General features: G+C 35.0%; 1 protein-coding gene across 3 annotated transcripts in view; it reads left to right on the forward strand.

The window, feature by feature from the left end:
- The window catches only part of LOC127863892 (fumarate hydratase class I, aerobic-like), a 29,592-nt gene extending 24,024 nt beyond the window's left edge, over positions 1-5,568 (forward strand). For 2 of the 3 annotated variants that reach the window (XM_052403579.1, XM_052403580.1), the window contains exons 13-15: positions 3,510-3,629; positions 4,552-4,669; positions 5,162-5,568. In XM_052403579.1, coding sequence (XP_052259539.1) covers positions 3,510-3,629; positions 4,552-4,669; positions 5,162-5,262 — 339 coding nt within the window. In that variant the 3' untranslated portion in view covers positions 5,263-5,568. The remainder of the gene's footprint in view (positions 1-3,509; positions 3,630-4,551; positions 4,670-5,161) is intronic. The other variant, XM_052403581.1, reaches the window with a different exon arrangement.
- The last annotated feature ends 9,896 nt before the right edge of the window (positions 5,569-15,464 follow it).

Consider the following 15,464-nt stretch of genomic DNA (forward strand, 5'->3'; position numbering starts at 1 on the left):
TCAAGAATGCTTAAGCCTAGGATCATGAAATTTCATAGGTACATTGATCATGACTGGCAGATGACCGCTATTGATTTTCAGGTCACTATGTCAGAAGTCAAGGTCACAGTGACTCCAAACAGTAAAATGGTTTCCAGATGATAACTCAAGAATGCTTACGCCTAGGATCATGCAACTTCACAGGAATATTGAACATGACTGACAGATGACCCCTTTTAATTTTAAGGTCACTATGTCAAAGGTCAAGGTCACAGTGATTCTAAACAGTAAAATGGGTTCAGGATGATTACTCAAGAATGCTTACACCTAGGGTCATGAAACTTCATAGGTACTTTTATAATGACTGGCAGATGACTCCTATTGATTTTCAGGTCAATAGGTTAAAGGTCAAGGTCACAATGACTCAAAAAAGTAAAATGGTTTCCGGATGATAACTCAAGAATGCTTACGCCTAGGATCATGAAACTTCATAGGTACATTGATCATGACTGGCAGATGACCCCTATTAATTTTCAGGTTACTAGGTCAAAGGTCAAGGTCACACTGACTTGAAACAGTAAAATGGTTTCCTGATGATAACTCAAGAATAATTAGGCCTAGGATCATGAAACTTCATAGGTACATTGATCATGACTGGCAGATGACCGCTATTGATTTTCAGGTCACTTGGTCAAAGGTAAAGGTCACAGTGACAAAAAACATATTCACACACTGGCTGTCCCATCAACTGACAGCCCATATGGGGGGCATGCATGTTTTACAAACAGAGTTATTTAACACTCTCAATAAATCTTGTAAATTGTGACCCATAAATGATGGCAAATGGTATGTTTACCTGGAAAGATCTCTATTGATACTGCATCAAAATAAACAAAGCAAGAAAACAAACAACATGAACATTTCCTGAATTTTCTGTAGAAAAAGAGCACACTTGCTATTGTTTAACTGTCCAATTATACACAAAAACAGTTCTTGTCCTTAATGCAGCTTAATAGTTTCATGCTACTTATTTCAAATGCAAAGCAATAAGTCAAAATGTGTAAGAATAACTTTTTTGGCATTCTGATTGTTCATTTAGCAATAGAGCTATATAACTAACTCTTTTTGCTGGTTTAATCGATAAGCATCTAAGCAGCCAACAGTTGTTTATTGGCTTTTTAGTTATAATAATGCAAGCAGTTTTTCTTTAATAAGCATGTAATGTATGAAGATATGCTTGGTCCTGTTAACTTTATCCCTAACCAGGCTATTGCTTATGCAATCTTTTTAAAACATGTCCATTCAGTTAGCCTATTCATATAGATAATTCCCCTCAAAACTCTTTGCCAATGGCTCAATTCAGCTCTAACATGACCCAGCATATGGACAACTTTGTTATATAAACAATGTACTGTGAAAGCAGTATGATTTGCCTGACACTTTTTTGTGTGGATTTTTGTCTGTCCTTTCAGCCACCAAATCAAATGTTCAAGACCTCAGTCTAACATCACACATTAAAAAAAGATCTACTATTTTTAGTTAGAACCAAGCCATGAAATTTTTATGTCCATGAAAAAAATGGATCTAAAGTATTCAGTTAGTATGCTTAAAGCAGTGTTCTGAATCATTCATGTAATACAAAGAGACCCTTATTCTACTCATGCATATGCTTGTTGTTCACTTGAACCGCCTTGATGGGTGAATCCTTCATGTAATACAAAGAGACCCTTATTCTACTTATGCACATGCTTGTTGTTCACTTGGACCGCCTTGATGGGTGAATCCTTCATGTAATACAAAGAGACCCTTATTCTACTTATGCATATGCTTGTTGTTCACTTGGACCGCCTTGATGGGTGAATCCTTCATGTAATACAAAGAGACCCTTATTCTACTTATGCATATGCTTGTTGTTCACTTGGACCGCCTTGATGGGTGAATCCTTCATGTAATACAAAGAGACCCTTATTCTACTTATGCATATGCTTGTTGTTCACTTGGACCGCCTTGATGGGTGAATCCTTCATGTAATACAAAGAGACCCTTATTCTACTTATGCATATGCTTGTTGTTCACTTGGACCGCCTTGATGGGTGAATCCTTCATGTAATACAAAGAGACCCTTATTGTACTCATGCATACCTTTGTTGTTCACTTGGACCGCCTTGATGGGCAGCTTTGAAATATGAGCCGCATTCTAGGAAAACGAGGCTTAATGGATAAGAGTAGCGTCATTCAAGATGAGCATGTGCAGTCTGCACAGGCTTTTTAGGGATGAATCTTCAAGCTTTTATAGATTTTTGTTTGTTTAAACTTTGAAGGATTTTTTTTCTATAAAAAAGATACAGTTGGGGCAATGTGTGTTTTCCCTGATTAACGTGTGCAGACTGCAAAGTCTAATATGAGATGACACTTAAGGCACATGCACTAAGTCCAGCTATCCCCACTTTAGGCACATGCACTAAGTCCAGCTATCCCCACTATAGGCACATGCACTAAGTCCAGTTTTCCCCACTTTAGGCACATGCACTAAGTCCAGTTTTCCCCACTTTAGGCACATGCACTAAGTCCAGTTTTCCCCACTTTAGGCACATGCACTAAGTCCAGCTATCCCCACTATAGGCACATGCCCTAAGTCCAGTTTTCCTCACTTTAGGCACATGCACTAAGTCCAGCTATCCCCACTATAGGCACATGCACTAAGTCCAGTTTTCCCCACTTTAGGCACATGCACTAAGTCCAGTTTTCCCCACTTTAGGCACATTCACTAAGTCCAGTTTTCCCCACTTTGGCACATGCACTAAGTCCAGCTATCCCCACTATAAGCACATGCACTAAGTCCAGTTGTCCCACTATAGGCACATGCACTACGTCCAGTTGTCCCACTATAGGCACATGCACTAAGTCCAGTTGTCCCACTATAGGCACATGCACTAAGTCCAATTGTCCCACTTTAGGCACATGCACTAAGTCCAGTTGTCCCACTTTAGGCACATGCACTAAGTCCAGTTGTCACACTTTAGGAACATGCACTAAGTCCAGTTGTCCCACTATAGGCACATGCACTAAGTCCAATTGTCCCACTATAGGCACATCTTGCAGTCCAGTTGTCCCACTTTAGGCACATGCACTAAGTCCAGTTTTCCCCACTTTAGGCACATGCACTAAGTCCAGTTTTCCCCACTTTAGGCACATGCACTAAGTCCAGTTTTCCCCACTTTAGGCACATGCACTAAGTCCAGTTTTCCCCACTTTAGGCACATGCACTAAGTCCAGTTTTCCCAGAAAGATGATCATTGTTTGTTATTGTCTTTGTTTAACAGGGCTATGCAAGTTGTTCTTTAGGTTCGTGGGGTACCACCATTGCAAAAGGTAAGGACTGTCACATTATTATATGATATTAAAATTATGTTAATGGTCTGTTTCCCAGGGCTATTCCAAAAGCTCATTTGACCCAACCACTGCTGGGCGTATGGAGAACATCAAGCCATTATATGATATTAATATTATGTTAATGGTCTGTTTCACAGGGCTATGCCAGTGGTTCGTTTGGCCCGACCACTGCCGGGCGTATGGACAGCTATGTGGAGACCTTCCAGGCAGCCGGGGGCAGTATGATCATGTTGGCCAAGGGAAACAGAAGCAAACAGGTCAGAAATAATATAAAATATACAAGCCTTGCTCTGTGAAAAAGGGGTTATTGTGTGTGCGTATAGTGTCCCAAATTAGCCTGTGCAGTCCAACACTGTTTTGTGTATGATATTTTTCATTTGAAGAAATTCTTTACCTTGAAAAAATCTAGTTTAGGCATAAAGTGTTGTCCCTGATAAGCTAGTGCGGACTGCACAAGATGATATGGGTTTGACACTTTACCTTCTTGCTTTAAAGTGATTTTTCCCTGAACAAGATTGATGTTCAAGTTGCCAAGGGAAATGGGAGCAAGCAGGTTAGAAATTTTCAGGTTTTGAGGGCTGGAATAAGGCCAAAATTTTAGTCCTATTCCCTTGTTGAAAAATGTATCCTTACATTTTCTTTTAAATTTTGCACAGAATGTAAGTAATTTAATGTATAAAATCAGGCCTAAATCAAATGTGATCTCAGATTTGTTTAAATATGACCAGCTTTGTTCTTGGTACAAAGCTATTATATGTCAAAACAATCAGTTGTTTTTTAACATTAATACCGGGTTAATTTCTTCAGAAAGTTTTTGCCGCCCATGTTGGTTTAAAAAAAACATACTTCACTTCAGACTGTCATATTATCAAAAATTACTTTTATTAAAACAAAATACTTGTGTTTCAAAAATAGCCTTATCAAGAAAATTAAAGGCATAAGAATTTCATTGGACGACTGCTAAAGAATGGTTCAAGATCAGTCTTAAAACAGTTAATCTTTATTTTCATAGGGAAAATATAAAACTGTAGAATTTCTTTGTTTGTAGAAATAAACCATTTTCATTTTTCTCCCCCAACCTCCTGGAAAATAAATCAATAACAAGTCCCCTTCCTTAAACAATGCTTGTAACAACTAGAACAAAGTAAAGTCTTTAAGAAGGTCCATGTTTGCCTACAGGTGACAAATGCCTGCAAGAAGCATGGTGGGTTCTACCTTGGCTCCATCGGTGGCCCTGCAGCCATTTTAGCACAGAACTGCATCACAAAGGTGGAGGTGTTGGAGTACCCAGAGTTAGGTACGTGTAACTGATCTTAATCATTTGCTATGAATAACATCCCTGATAAGCCTGTGCGATGTCCACAAGTTAATCTTGGAAAACATTGTCCGCTTTTATGGTGTTTTTTTTTTTTAAAGCAAGATCTTGTAAAAGCGGAAAGTGTCGTCCCTAATTAGCCTGTGTAGACAGGCTGCAAGGCTTATCGGGAATGAATTTTCAAGCAAATGCATTAAGCCCAGTTTTCCAATTCCATGTACTACCGTTACCTCTTACCTGGCAGTCAAGAAGGCAGGGTTGTGACCACTGCTCTTTTCAGCCCATTTCCTTCTTTAATGTGAAAGATTGTTTAATACACAAGTTAATTTTACTGTATCATCTTAATAAAGGAGAGTTTAAGTGACCCCAGTAAGCTGGGTTGGTTATTTTCCAACCAAGATACACCCTTGAGTACAGGGGGTACTATACTGGATTCATTGTGAACATCCATCACTTTTGTTTATTATATTTAAGGCATGGAGGCCATCTGGAAAGTGGAGGTGAAAGATTTCCCAGCTTTCATTGTGGTCGATAACAAGGGCAATGACTTCTTTAAAGAGTGGCAGGTGGAGTAACTGTGAAGAGAGCCAGTTTGAAATTTGATCTACCGGTATTTAAATTTTGTGGGCAGTGAATTAGCTAAACTCAAAGGCCATGACAGTTAAATTGTAAATAAAAAAAGTGACTTTGCAAGGCTATATGGATTAATTAATTTGGGTAAAGAAGCAACAAAGATAAAGCAACTGAAAAATGTATTTGTTTCATGATTTTGTTGATTATTAATGAAGTTAATTATTGTTCAGCTTCTTATACAGATATGAGTTATGTATGGATAATATAATAACATTCTTGTTTATGGATTTATTATATGCTTCTATTGTCTATTCTGCTTAAGAATCTATATTTATAGACTTTGCCATAAGTTTCAAAACATATGTATGGGCTGTTCAATGCATAAGGGATAAACAGGCATGAAGTGAAATCAGTTATCTATACAAATAAACATCTTTATCAGTAGATTGTTCATCTGGATTAGCTGTCAATATTTCACCCTGTATATACTATAATACATTGTTTAGGCTATATTAATATTATGTTGTTTTAGAATGTAGAAAATGTTAATGGATATTGTCGGTTGTTGCTATTCATTAAAAAGGCATTGTATACTTACTAAAATATGAAGAGGGGTGATTTACTAGATTGCTTTTGTCCATGGAATAACTTCAAATCATGGGGTGTTTGAACTTAACTTGAACACAGATTTGTGTTTATATTTAAATGTCCAAATGAAAGATATTTGTGTACCTTTCAATGGATTTTGCTTGTATTTACATTGATTTGTTTACAATTTCTTAGTTGCCTTATAAAGTATGTTACTTTGTAGTGCTTCAAAGCTGGTATTTACTTTTTAAATATTTTATTTCATGTTATCATTTCTCTGGCATAGCAAGTGTGTGTAATCTATGCATTGAATGAAAATTGCAGAAAAATTTATACTATGACGAGACATCAAGCACATTAAACATGTTGTATTACATGCTTGCATACTTTTTTTATGACCCTGAAGGAGGGCATATAGTGATTGCACTGTCCGTTTGTCCGTCCGTCTGTCTGTCACACTTTACGTTAAGGTTTCGAAAAATGCTCATAACTCCTATGTTGCTTCAGATGTAACATTCATATTTGGTATGCATGTGTAAATGGACAAGGCCTTTCTATATGCACACAAATTTTTACCCCTTTGACCTTGACCTTGAACTTGGGGTCCGTGTTTAGGTTTCGGAAAATGCGGTTAGGTTTCGAAAAATGCTCATAATTTCTACCATAGCGTTTACCGGGGGCATATGTCATCCAATGGAGACAGTTCTTGTTTTGTTTGCAATAGTTAAGTGGTTTGACATTTCAATTCGTGTGTCCACTTTGAGTTTTAAATAAAATCAATACATGTAAGAGGATAATACAATTTGATTAATGTAGTAGTTATTAAAAAACCTATAGACAGTAGATCTTTGAAGTTCCCGTTCATTGCTATGTTTATGAGCAGAATAGTAAGAAAACGTGTTTTTATTGAGGATATCACTGAAAATCCGGTTGAAATCGGTTGAAAACAAACAATATAGCGATTTTTATCATGGGGTCGAGTATGGTAAAGTACGAAAACCACCTAATTAATATTCATGATTCGACATGTTAATTCAAACCTAAACAAACAAAATTGCGGATAAGGTAAGAACAAATGCAAATACATCTGGTACAGACGAAAACTGAGTTGCAATGCTATGTTTTTGCTAAATCTATGTATTTATCTTCCGTATGCTAATAATGTATAGCAAAAGTTAAATAAAGACATAATTTGCATAACTCGCGACGCTGCAATGATTTTTGCCTATTGCATGTATTTATGGACATTTATATATTTATCAAATCAAAACCGATTTTGATTAGGTTTTGGTGTCAACCTTGATACAAAATATATTTCAATGAATTTATGTTTAAGTTTTTTTTCGCTATACGATTTATATGCACATTAACGATCTATTCTGCGAACTGGGACATACGTTTTGTATTGGTGGAATATTTGAATGAGACTGATTGCTCAAAGAAAAGGAGCAATTCAGCTAATGATGGGTACTTAAGAAACATATGGACCGCGTTTTGTGAAAAAGGGGTTTAATGCATGTGTGCACAGGCTTATCAGGGAGGACACTTTCCACTTTTAATGATGTTTATGTCCCCACCACTATAGTGGGGGACATATTGTTTTTGCCCTGTCTGTTGGTTTGTTGCTTTGTTTGATTGCAAAAACTTGTAACGTTTGCCATAACTTTTGCAATATTTAATATAGCAACTTTCTATTTGGCATGCATGTGTATCTCATGGAGCTGCACATTTTGAGTGGTGAAAGGTCAAGGTCATCTTTCAAGGTCAGAGGTCAAATATATGGGTCAAAATCCCTCATTTAATGTACACTTTTGCAATATTGTAGATAGCAACTTGATATTTGGCATGCATGTGTACTTCATGGAGCTGCATATTTTGAGTGGTTGAAAGGTTAAGGTCATCCTTCAAGGTTAAAGGTAAAATATATGGGGACATTGTGTTTCACAAACACATCTATATGCAATTAAAACGCAGAGGAAACTCAACCTGTTTTGGAAGTTTTATTGCAATGTGTTCAGCTAACACCTGCAGGAAATTGTTAGACTCTTAAAGGTGGAAATAGCAGGTGTGAACGTCAAGAAATGAAGGCTATGCGATGTTTGAAATGCAAAAAAGTGTAAGCGCCATATAATGTTGGTTATAAAACTGTGTAAACGCTTGAATTATAAGACTATGAAACCACTATGAAGTTTTGACATGAAAATGTGTAAACGCTAAATATGCTTGTTATGAACATGTGTAAAGCTATGAAAGGTTGGTCATGAACATGTTACATTGTGTAAACACTAAGAAAGGTTGGTCATGAACATGTGTGAATGCTAAGAAAGGTTGGTCATGAACATGTGTAAATGCCAATAAAGGTTGGTCATGAATATGTGTAAACACTAATAAAGGTTGGTCATGAACATCTGTTAAACTCTAATAAAGGTTGGTCATGAACATGTGTAAATGCTAAGAAAGGATGGCCATGAACACGCGTGAATGCTTATAAAGGTTGGTAATGAACATGTGTAAACGCTTAGTAATGTAAGAAAAATAAAAAGCTTTGAAATGGTGGCCAAAAAAACTATAAATGCTAAAAAACATATGGCTGTGGTTTGTTTGAAATATAATCGAAAACATGAAATTTAGCGCTATGAAATGTTGGAAATTAATAAGTTAACCTTGAATATAAAACAATTCAAATAGTGATATACTATTTAAAATAAATAAATAGACAAAATGCACACACCGACACAAACTAGTCAGTTCGTATTGCATACGCTAAAGAAATGTTTCACCACACAACTAGCTCTATTCTTCAAGCAGAACAAGGACGTATCTAATATCCTAATGCATAATATAATATCTAGAGGCACACTTACGACACTTTTAGAGAGCACTGCCTGTTTTGTGATCGTCAGATTAACGCCGTGCACTTGCATAGATACAAGGAGAACCAAATGAAACTGTTCTTGTAAAAGTAACCAGGCATATCTTAATAACATAAAAAAGCACGTCACTGTCATTATTATGACACAAACACTATTTTTCCAACACTGATAATTAGCTTCATATTGCAAATAGTTTTTCGTAATAAAGTTTAACTATGGAAAGCACCGCATGCCATTAATGATTACCTTCCAATAAGCACGTTAAAAAATATTCATAGAAACAAGACAATAAGTGAAAGTAAATTTCGTATGTGAACATGTGCCTGTGTTTTAAAGTATCGTTGATTAAAAATAGTATTGAAATTCACAATTATTTTACCGGTTTAATAATAAGAAGGAAATGCATTGTCATAATGTTTTCTCTGTGGGCATTTACGCGTTGACTAATTGAATATAAAACATTCCTGGTTATTAAATATTAATTTTTGTGTTTGAAGCTGCAGGAAAACTCATTCTAGTATCATACTGGGATCATTCTGGTATCAAAAGTCAAACGTTTGAACCACATCATCGCAAACATAATAGCATGTGTGTTGGTTTCTAAGGGAACACGCGTGTATAATCAATATACTGAAAACTACGAAATACCAAGATGGCATATGAATTTATATTGTTGTTAGTTAAAAAGATTGATTGGCCCGTGTCGTTATCCATCCGTGCGCCATGTATAAAATGTTAAGCTCTCGTGACCAAACATGTGCAGTGTCATGTAATTTATTCCACTTTGTTACTGCAACGTGGCTGTCTCCGACGTTTCTCTATTTCACGTTGTCATTGTATGATATCAAGTGTTTGCAAAGCATTTGAGTCAAATAATATTTTCAATAACTGTTATCGCTTTCGAAGTCATCATTTTGCTGTGTGAATTTCCTGGAATAGCAGCTTTAAAAAAAAACTTCAATGACTGACAGCTTAATTCATATCGGTGTTTTACCGGATAAGATTCCAAAATTAACTGTATTTACAGTATTTGGAGAATTCATATTTCTATACTTTCGTATCAAAGTTGTAGTATAAGTACTACTATACAAGCGGTTAGCAAGTATGGCCTATATGAGAAACCGTTATGTTACACCAATCTCAAACTTCAAAATATTGAGCCACCGAACGTCGTACAATTCGGAGAGCAGACATAAAAGACTTGACAACTCAACAACGAGAACTATACACATTGTTATAGGCACAATACAAATAATATTATAACGAGTTTACACCAGCTTTATATACTGAAAAAGGCGGTAAATGTTTGCCAACGAAATACAATTAACTTCAAAAGTCGACTTCAAAACGCACTATTGTTAGTTCCAGCTGCTCTCATCGTATTAAGGTTTAAAATTAAGATATTTCGTTCGGCTACATCGATAAAAAGAAACGTGTAAATCAACTTTGTTCATATGTTGATATATTGACCTCTTATTCTACTTGAACACAGCTATTTCCAAATCATGTTCATCTGATTTAATAGCACTGTAAGGCAGGAATTAAAAAATATGGCGAGTGTGTGGAAATCGGGTTAAAATTGCATTGTTTGAGCTCATGATATATTAATATTCAAGCTATCAGTTAATTCTATAAGAACATCTGCAATCTGCTTAACCAGTTTTAGAATTAGGCATCACATATAGCGATTTTGTTTATGTTCAACCTTTCAAGACATACATCAAATGAATGCCAAAATACACAAAACGCGTTTTGTTCGAGTTGAAATGTTTTAGTAGCATTCTACACCTATGTGAAAAGAATAAGCATCATGACATTTCTGTGTAATCATCAATTGTTTTTGATATTCAAAACGAGTAATTTTGTTTGTCGCAACAATGATGCCCATCTTGTTTAGATGCATGACGGCTATCAGATCGATATAGCTATTAAGTGTATGGTTATTTACTGTTAATTGTAACTTAAATGTATACTTAAAAACACCGTTCAATACATATCTATTTGTTCTTAGTACAAATGCATACATAATATGAATTTAAATCACCAATTGAGTAAATGGGTATGGGGTATGCCCTAGTATCCTGAGATTAAGCAGAACGTTTTATGAAGTATAAACATTAATAATTTATATCACACGAACACCATAAGTGCGTGAAATGATCCCCTTTGGCTGGGATAAAATAATAGGTCATACACTTAGTAATTTAATTCTAAAAATATTCAAAGCATGCAATGTAAAGCACAGCTTGTTTACGATCTTTCTTACAATCGCGTATAAACGTATGCAAAAGTCAAACAGATTCTGTATGATCGGGTCCTCTCTCTGCTTTAAAAGCAAATCGAATCAAAGACAAGCGCACAATTTGCCTGCATTACACAGATAATTGGCGGATGTCGAATATTTTTCATGCACGCTTGTAAATGAATTGTAGATACTGAAATGATACCATTTACGTGAAAACGTATCGAAAAAGTCATACTATCAAAGTATTGAGATGGAAGATGCATATCACCTTTCTTCACGTGTCCTTTTATACTGAAAGCAATGAAGAGTTTCCTGTTAGACAAAATCTGTCCCGGTTCAAACCAATAATTTGCAACTACTTCCTTTCGATGTTAAGAAACTGTTTCTATTCTTATCGCAACTTCAACAATTCATCAACTACCACTTTGATCTCTTTCATACTACGTTGAGAATATTTACAATTATACCTGCAGAATGTAAACTCACTGTTTTTTGTTTCGCTATCTTGTCTATTCTTACACGTTTCGTGTTGAAATTTTTATCGTTTTACAATTCCAATGCTGATTTTTTATAACTTTTAAAGCACTACACTATTTATAGATTTGAATTTGTTATACGTTGGGGCTACAAGTTAAGTTTTTTTAACCATATAAGTCGGACTTTCAAATTACAGAAGATAAGATATACTAGTATACATTAATATTCGAACTGTGTTTATCAATTTGTTTCATTGTACTTTGAAGTCGTAATTGTAAGCATATTTTTTCCAAAAAAAAGTATGTATATGTTCGTTTGCATCGTATTTTTTACGTGTGTTAACGAATATCTAGTATGTATAATATATGTTGAAACAAAGGCAACTTTGAGTTATAAACATATTTTACCTTTTAATAAGGATGAAGTGTTTTAGTGATGTAATTGTGTGCTGTACTTTACCCTAAGGAAGAAGACGTTTGGCGTTTTCATGCGATTCCGTTTGAACAAAGCGTTGAAAACTTTTAGTGATGTAATAATGCGCCTTAAAAATAGAGAGGCAAACTTAGAGTGGTGAAAAAGTGCCCTTAAAAATAATTAAGAATACTTTTATTGATACAATAGTGGGCCGTACAATAAGAGGGAACACTTTCATTGGTGTAAAGATGTTCCTCATAATAAGGGAGGAGACTTCGATGGGTGTAATAGTGTTCTTTACAGACCTAAGCTCTGGAATGTCATGATAAGCAAGTGATCTCTTTATATACAATTTGATTTTTTTAAAAGAGTTTATATAGTTTATTTTTGCAAGTTTCGTACGTTTAGTCATTTCTGAAAGAATTTTTCGTTGGGGATTACGCATTCGGTATCTCTCTCAGAATAGCGAATTCTGTATTGTGAATAATATTTTCGCGATTAATTGTTAGAGTGTGAAATGCATGATAATTATGATATAAAGTTGTTACATTTAATCAAAAACATGTATAATCACTGTTAACATTGATGATTGGTTAAAAAGCATGAATACTATTTAAGACATGGTACAACACGATGAACATATGTTGTTGGAAGTAGATCCTTCGCATTTGAAAAAGCAAAAAAAAATGCCATTTGAGACAAGGTATGTGGGATACATTCTTGTTTTTAACCACTTACTTTATTACAAAATCAATCGCGCATCCTAAACAAATCCAATCAAATGTTCATTTGGTGGCCGGTAATGAAAACATGCATGTCATACTCTTGTTGTACTGGAATCGTAATTATCGAAGACATAGACAAATGGAAGGGGATGGTTTTGATGTTATTGGAATACAATCAAACACAGTTTATCTAAAACGATATTAAAGTATCAGGTTAACGATGTTTCGAAAGAATAGCGTATTACCTTTCCTAACTTATTTTTTAATATTATACTTTTTATTATTGATAAAGTGTTGAAGCTGAATAGTTAAATCAAATTGGTGCAAATGTACCACCTGCTACCTGCGTTATACCACTTGATTATACGAAAAATGTAATTCAAAATGACAAATGTTAAGAATTTATGTAGCTATTCATGATAAAAAAGGGTATACTCGGAATAACGCTGACTCCATCGTTGTATCGACCTTTGCCGCAAAAAAACAAATAGTTTGCTGACAAAATGTTTTTTGTAAATAAATTCACAGTTTAAATATACGAGTGCTCTGCAATTTAACAACACTTTCATGGCACTACATATTATGAGCGAAAATCTTGCATAATCACAAAACAAATGGTTGTAGCTTTATAAAGTTGATGCGCATGGATTTATGTAGAACTGTACATACTATCAATCCTAATTGCACCGTGTCTTTTTTTGCATTTTATGTCAATCTTTAATTAATATATAATTATATGTTATAGATGGACAATTTTTGTTAACAAATAGAATGTAACTTAAAAACCTATCCTAAAATCGTTTGTTAGATGTTTGGGGCCAACGGTATTGGACACCAAAATGGATATAATTCGATTCGAGTTTCGTGTTTACAAGTTTCCATTTGCTTTTTGCAAAGGAACATAAATTTTGATCGCTCGAGACACGGTTATGTTCTGTTATTAAATCTGGGGTAAGTGTTGGGTTCAGCTAGCGCTCAAACCAGTTTAAACCACAATTGCTTTGCATTGCCCGTTGAAAGGCGGTGGTCCAAATTTTAATAATTTCATGTGTATTAGTCATGTAAAGACATTTGCTTCAAACCTTTTGGTTAAGAGAAAATGTCTTCGTTCCTTTCTCCATTTCATGAGCAGTGTTTGACTTCCCTCCCAACCGACCTCTTTTCAATTTGCATAAACAAGTGAGTGTGCATGTACGTTTGGTCGAAGCGTAAAATACACAAAAACGGGATTTCCGTGAGATTCTCCGACCATAAAACAAAATCAACAAAAAAAAAACACAAAAAACAACAAAATTCCAATCACCTTTCAAACCTGTAAGTATTGGCTTATAAAAACGAATTTATTAGGGATGTAAATTGAATGTGACACATTCTCTATGAGGTTAAAATCTAATTACATAAAGTTAAAAAAAATGCGTGTTTGCAATATTGACCAAATGGGCAACTATCATATCATTTCTATCGACGGCAGTTACCAATCAATGATCCGAAATGAAGAGTTGATATGTATGTGGTAGCCACATGTATTCCGTCTGTTTGATGGAAATATTAAGAAAAGGCTATATATAGACACAGACATTGCACATACACTCCGGGCAACATCAACGACATTACAGAAATGCATGTTATGCTGCTAATTTATAGATATATTAATCCTCGCTTTGTGTTTCACAAGATAACTACCACAACTAATTAAAGGTGTTGGACAATCTATGTTTGTGGACACCCTATTTTAAGTATAATAAGTATCGTTTAAATAATCACCTTCTAAAATATTCATTATATGGATCGATTTCCGCTTTAAAAATTAAATGTTATACAGCTTAACCAACGTGAAACGATTGAATAATTTGCAGAGTTGTGTTGTTATTGTTACATTTTGTAAGTATACATTGCTTGCTTATATGAAGTATAAACAATTCCTGTAGCAGCACGAATGGCCGAGCAATCTCCACGCAGAGTTGTCGTTCCTTGCTCTCACATACAACTCTGCGAAATGCTCAGCTTGCCATTTTGTCTATAAAATAGGTAAAACCAAACAAACGCATTCAATGTATGTTTGATTGGATATTTAAGATCGCATGCATTAAATTAAGAAATATGACTTTTGAATGTACGATAAATCGTGCAAAAACTTGCGAGTTTTAATGCAACTCTTTGGAACTAATGTATTGCCCATTTACGCAGATGGAATCATTCCACGCACTTCACAAATGTAAACAATTGAACATATTTTTTTTTGAGTGACGTTAGGAATGGCTTCGACGTGTGTATGTATGTTGGTTTCTTAACATAAAAAACCCATATCAGTTTTATAATAATTAATTAAGACTGATATAAGATATCATGGTATGAGATGGTTTTCTTTAATGCAGTAAATGCAATATAACCGTCGTGCAAGAGATTGTTTAGTATTCTGTAACCTCAATGATGAACGCTTGGAATGATCATGACATAAATGAGACGCTTTCATAACAATAGTCCGTTCTGAGCCCAACACAGAGGTGAATGTAATGTAACCGTCGTGCAAGAGATTGATGGCCGAGAGGTTTCAGCGTAAGAATTTTACTCCAAGGGTCTATAGTTCGAGTCTAGGTGAGGTTAACTGTGCTCTCTTTTTTTAATCGATTATTGTTTTATACTTGAGCTCCTTAGTTTCGATGTCTTCATTTATCAATGTAAAGCAATCAATGACACATTTCAAAACAAGTCGAAATCTGTGAACGATTCCATTTAAAGAGTTCATTTATATACTTGTTAAGAATGGGGTTAAAGTATTAAAGAAATTTTCTAAAAATATTTGGATCTAATATGTCGCCACGTGCATGTTTTGTTTTGATCGCCTCTAAGTCTCAGCTGTTTTGGAAAACGCATATATCAAC

This window comes from Dreissena polymorpha, unplaced genomic scaffold, assembly GCF_020536995.1.
Source record: "Dreissena polymorpha isolate Duluth1 unplaced genomic scaffold, UMN_Dpol_1.0 chrUn055, whole genome shotgun sequence".
NCBI classification, from domain to species: Eukaryota; Metazoa; Mollusca; class Bivalvia; order Myida; family Dreissenidae; genus Dreissena; species Dreissena polymorpha.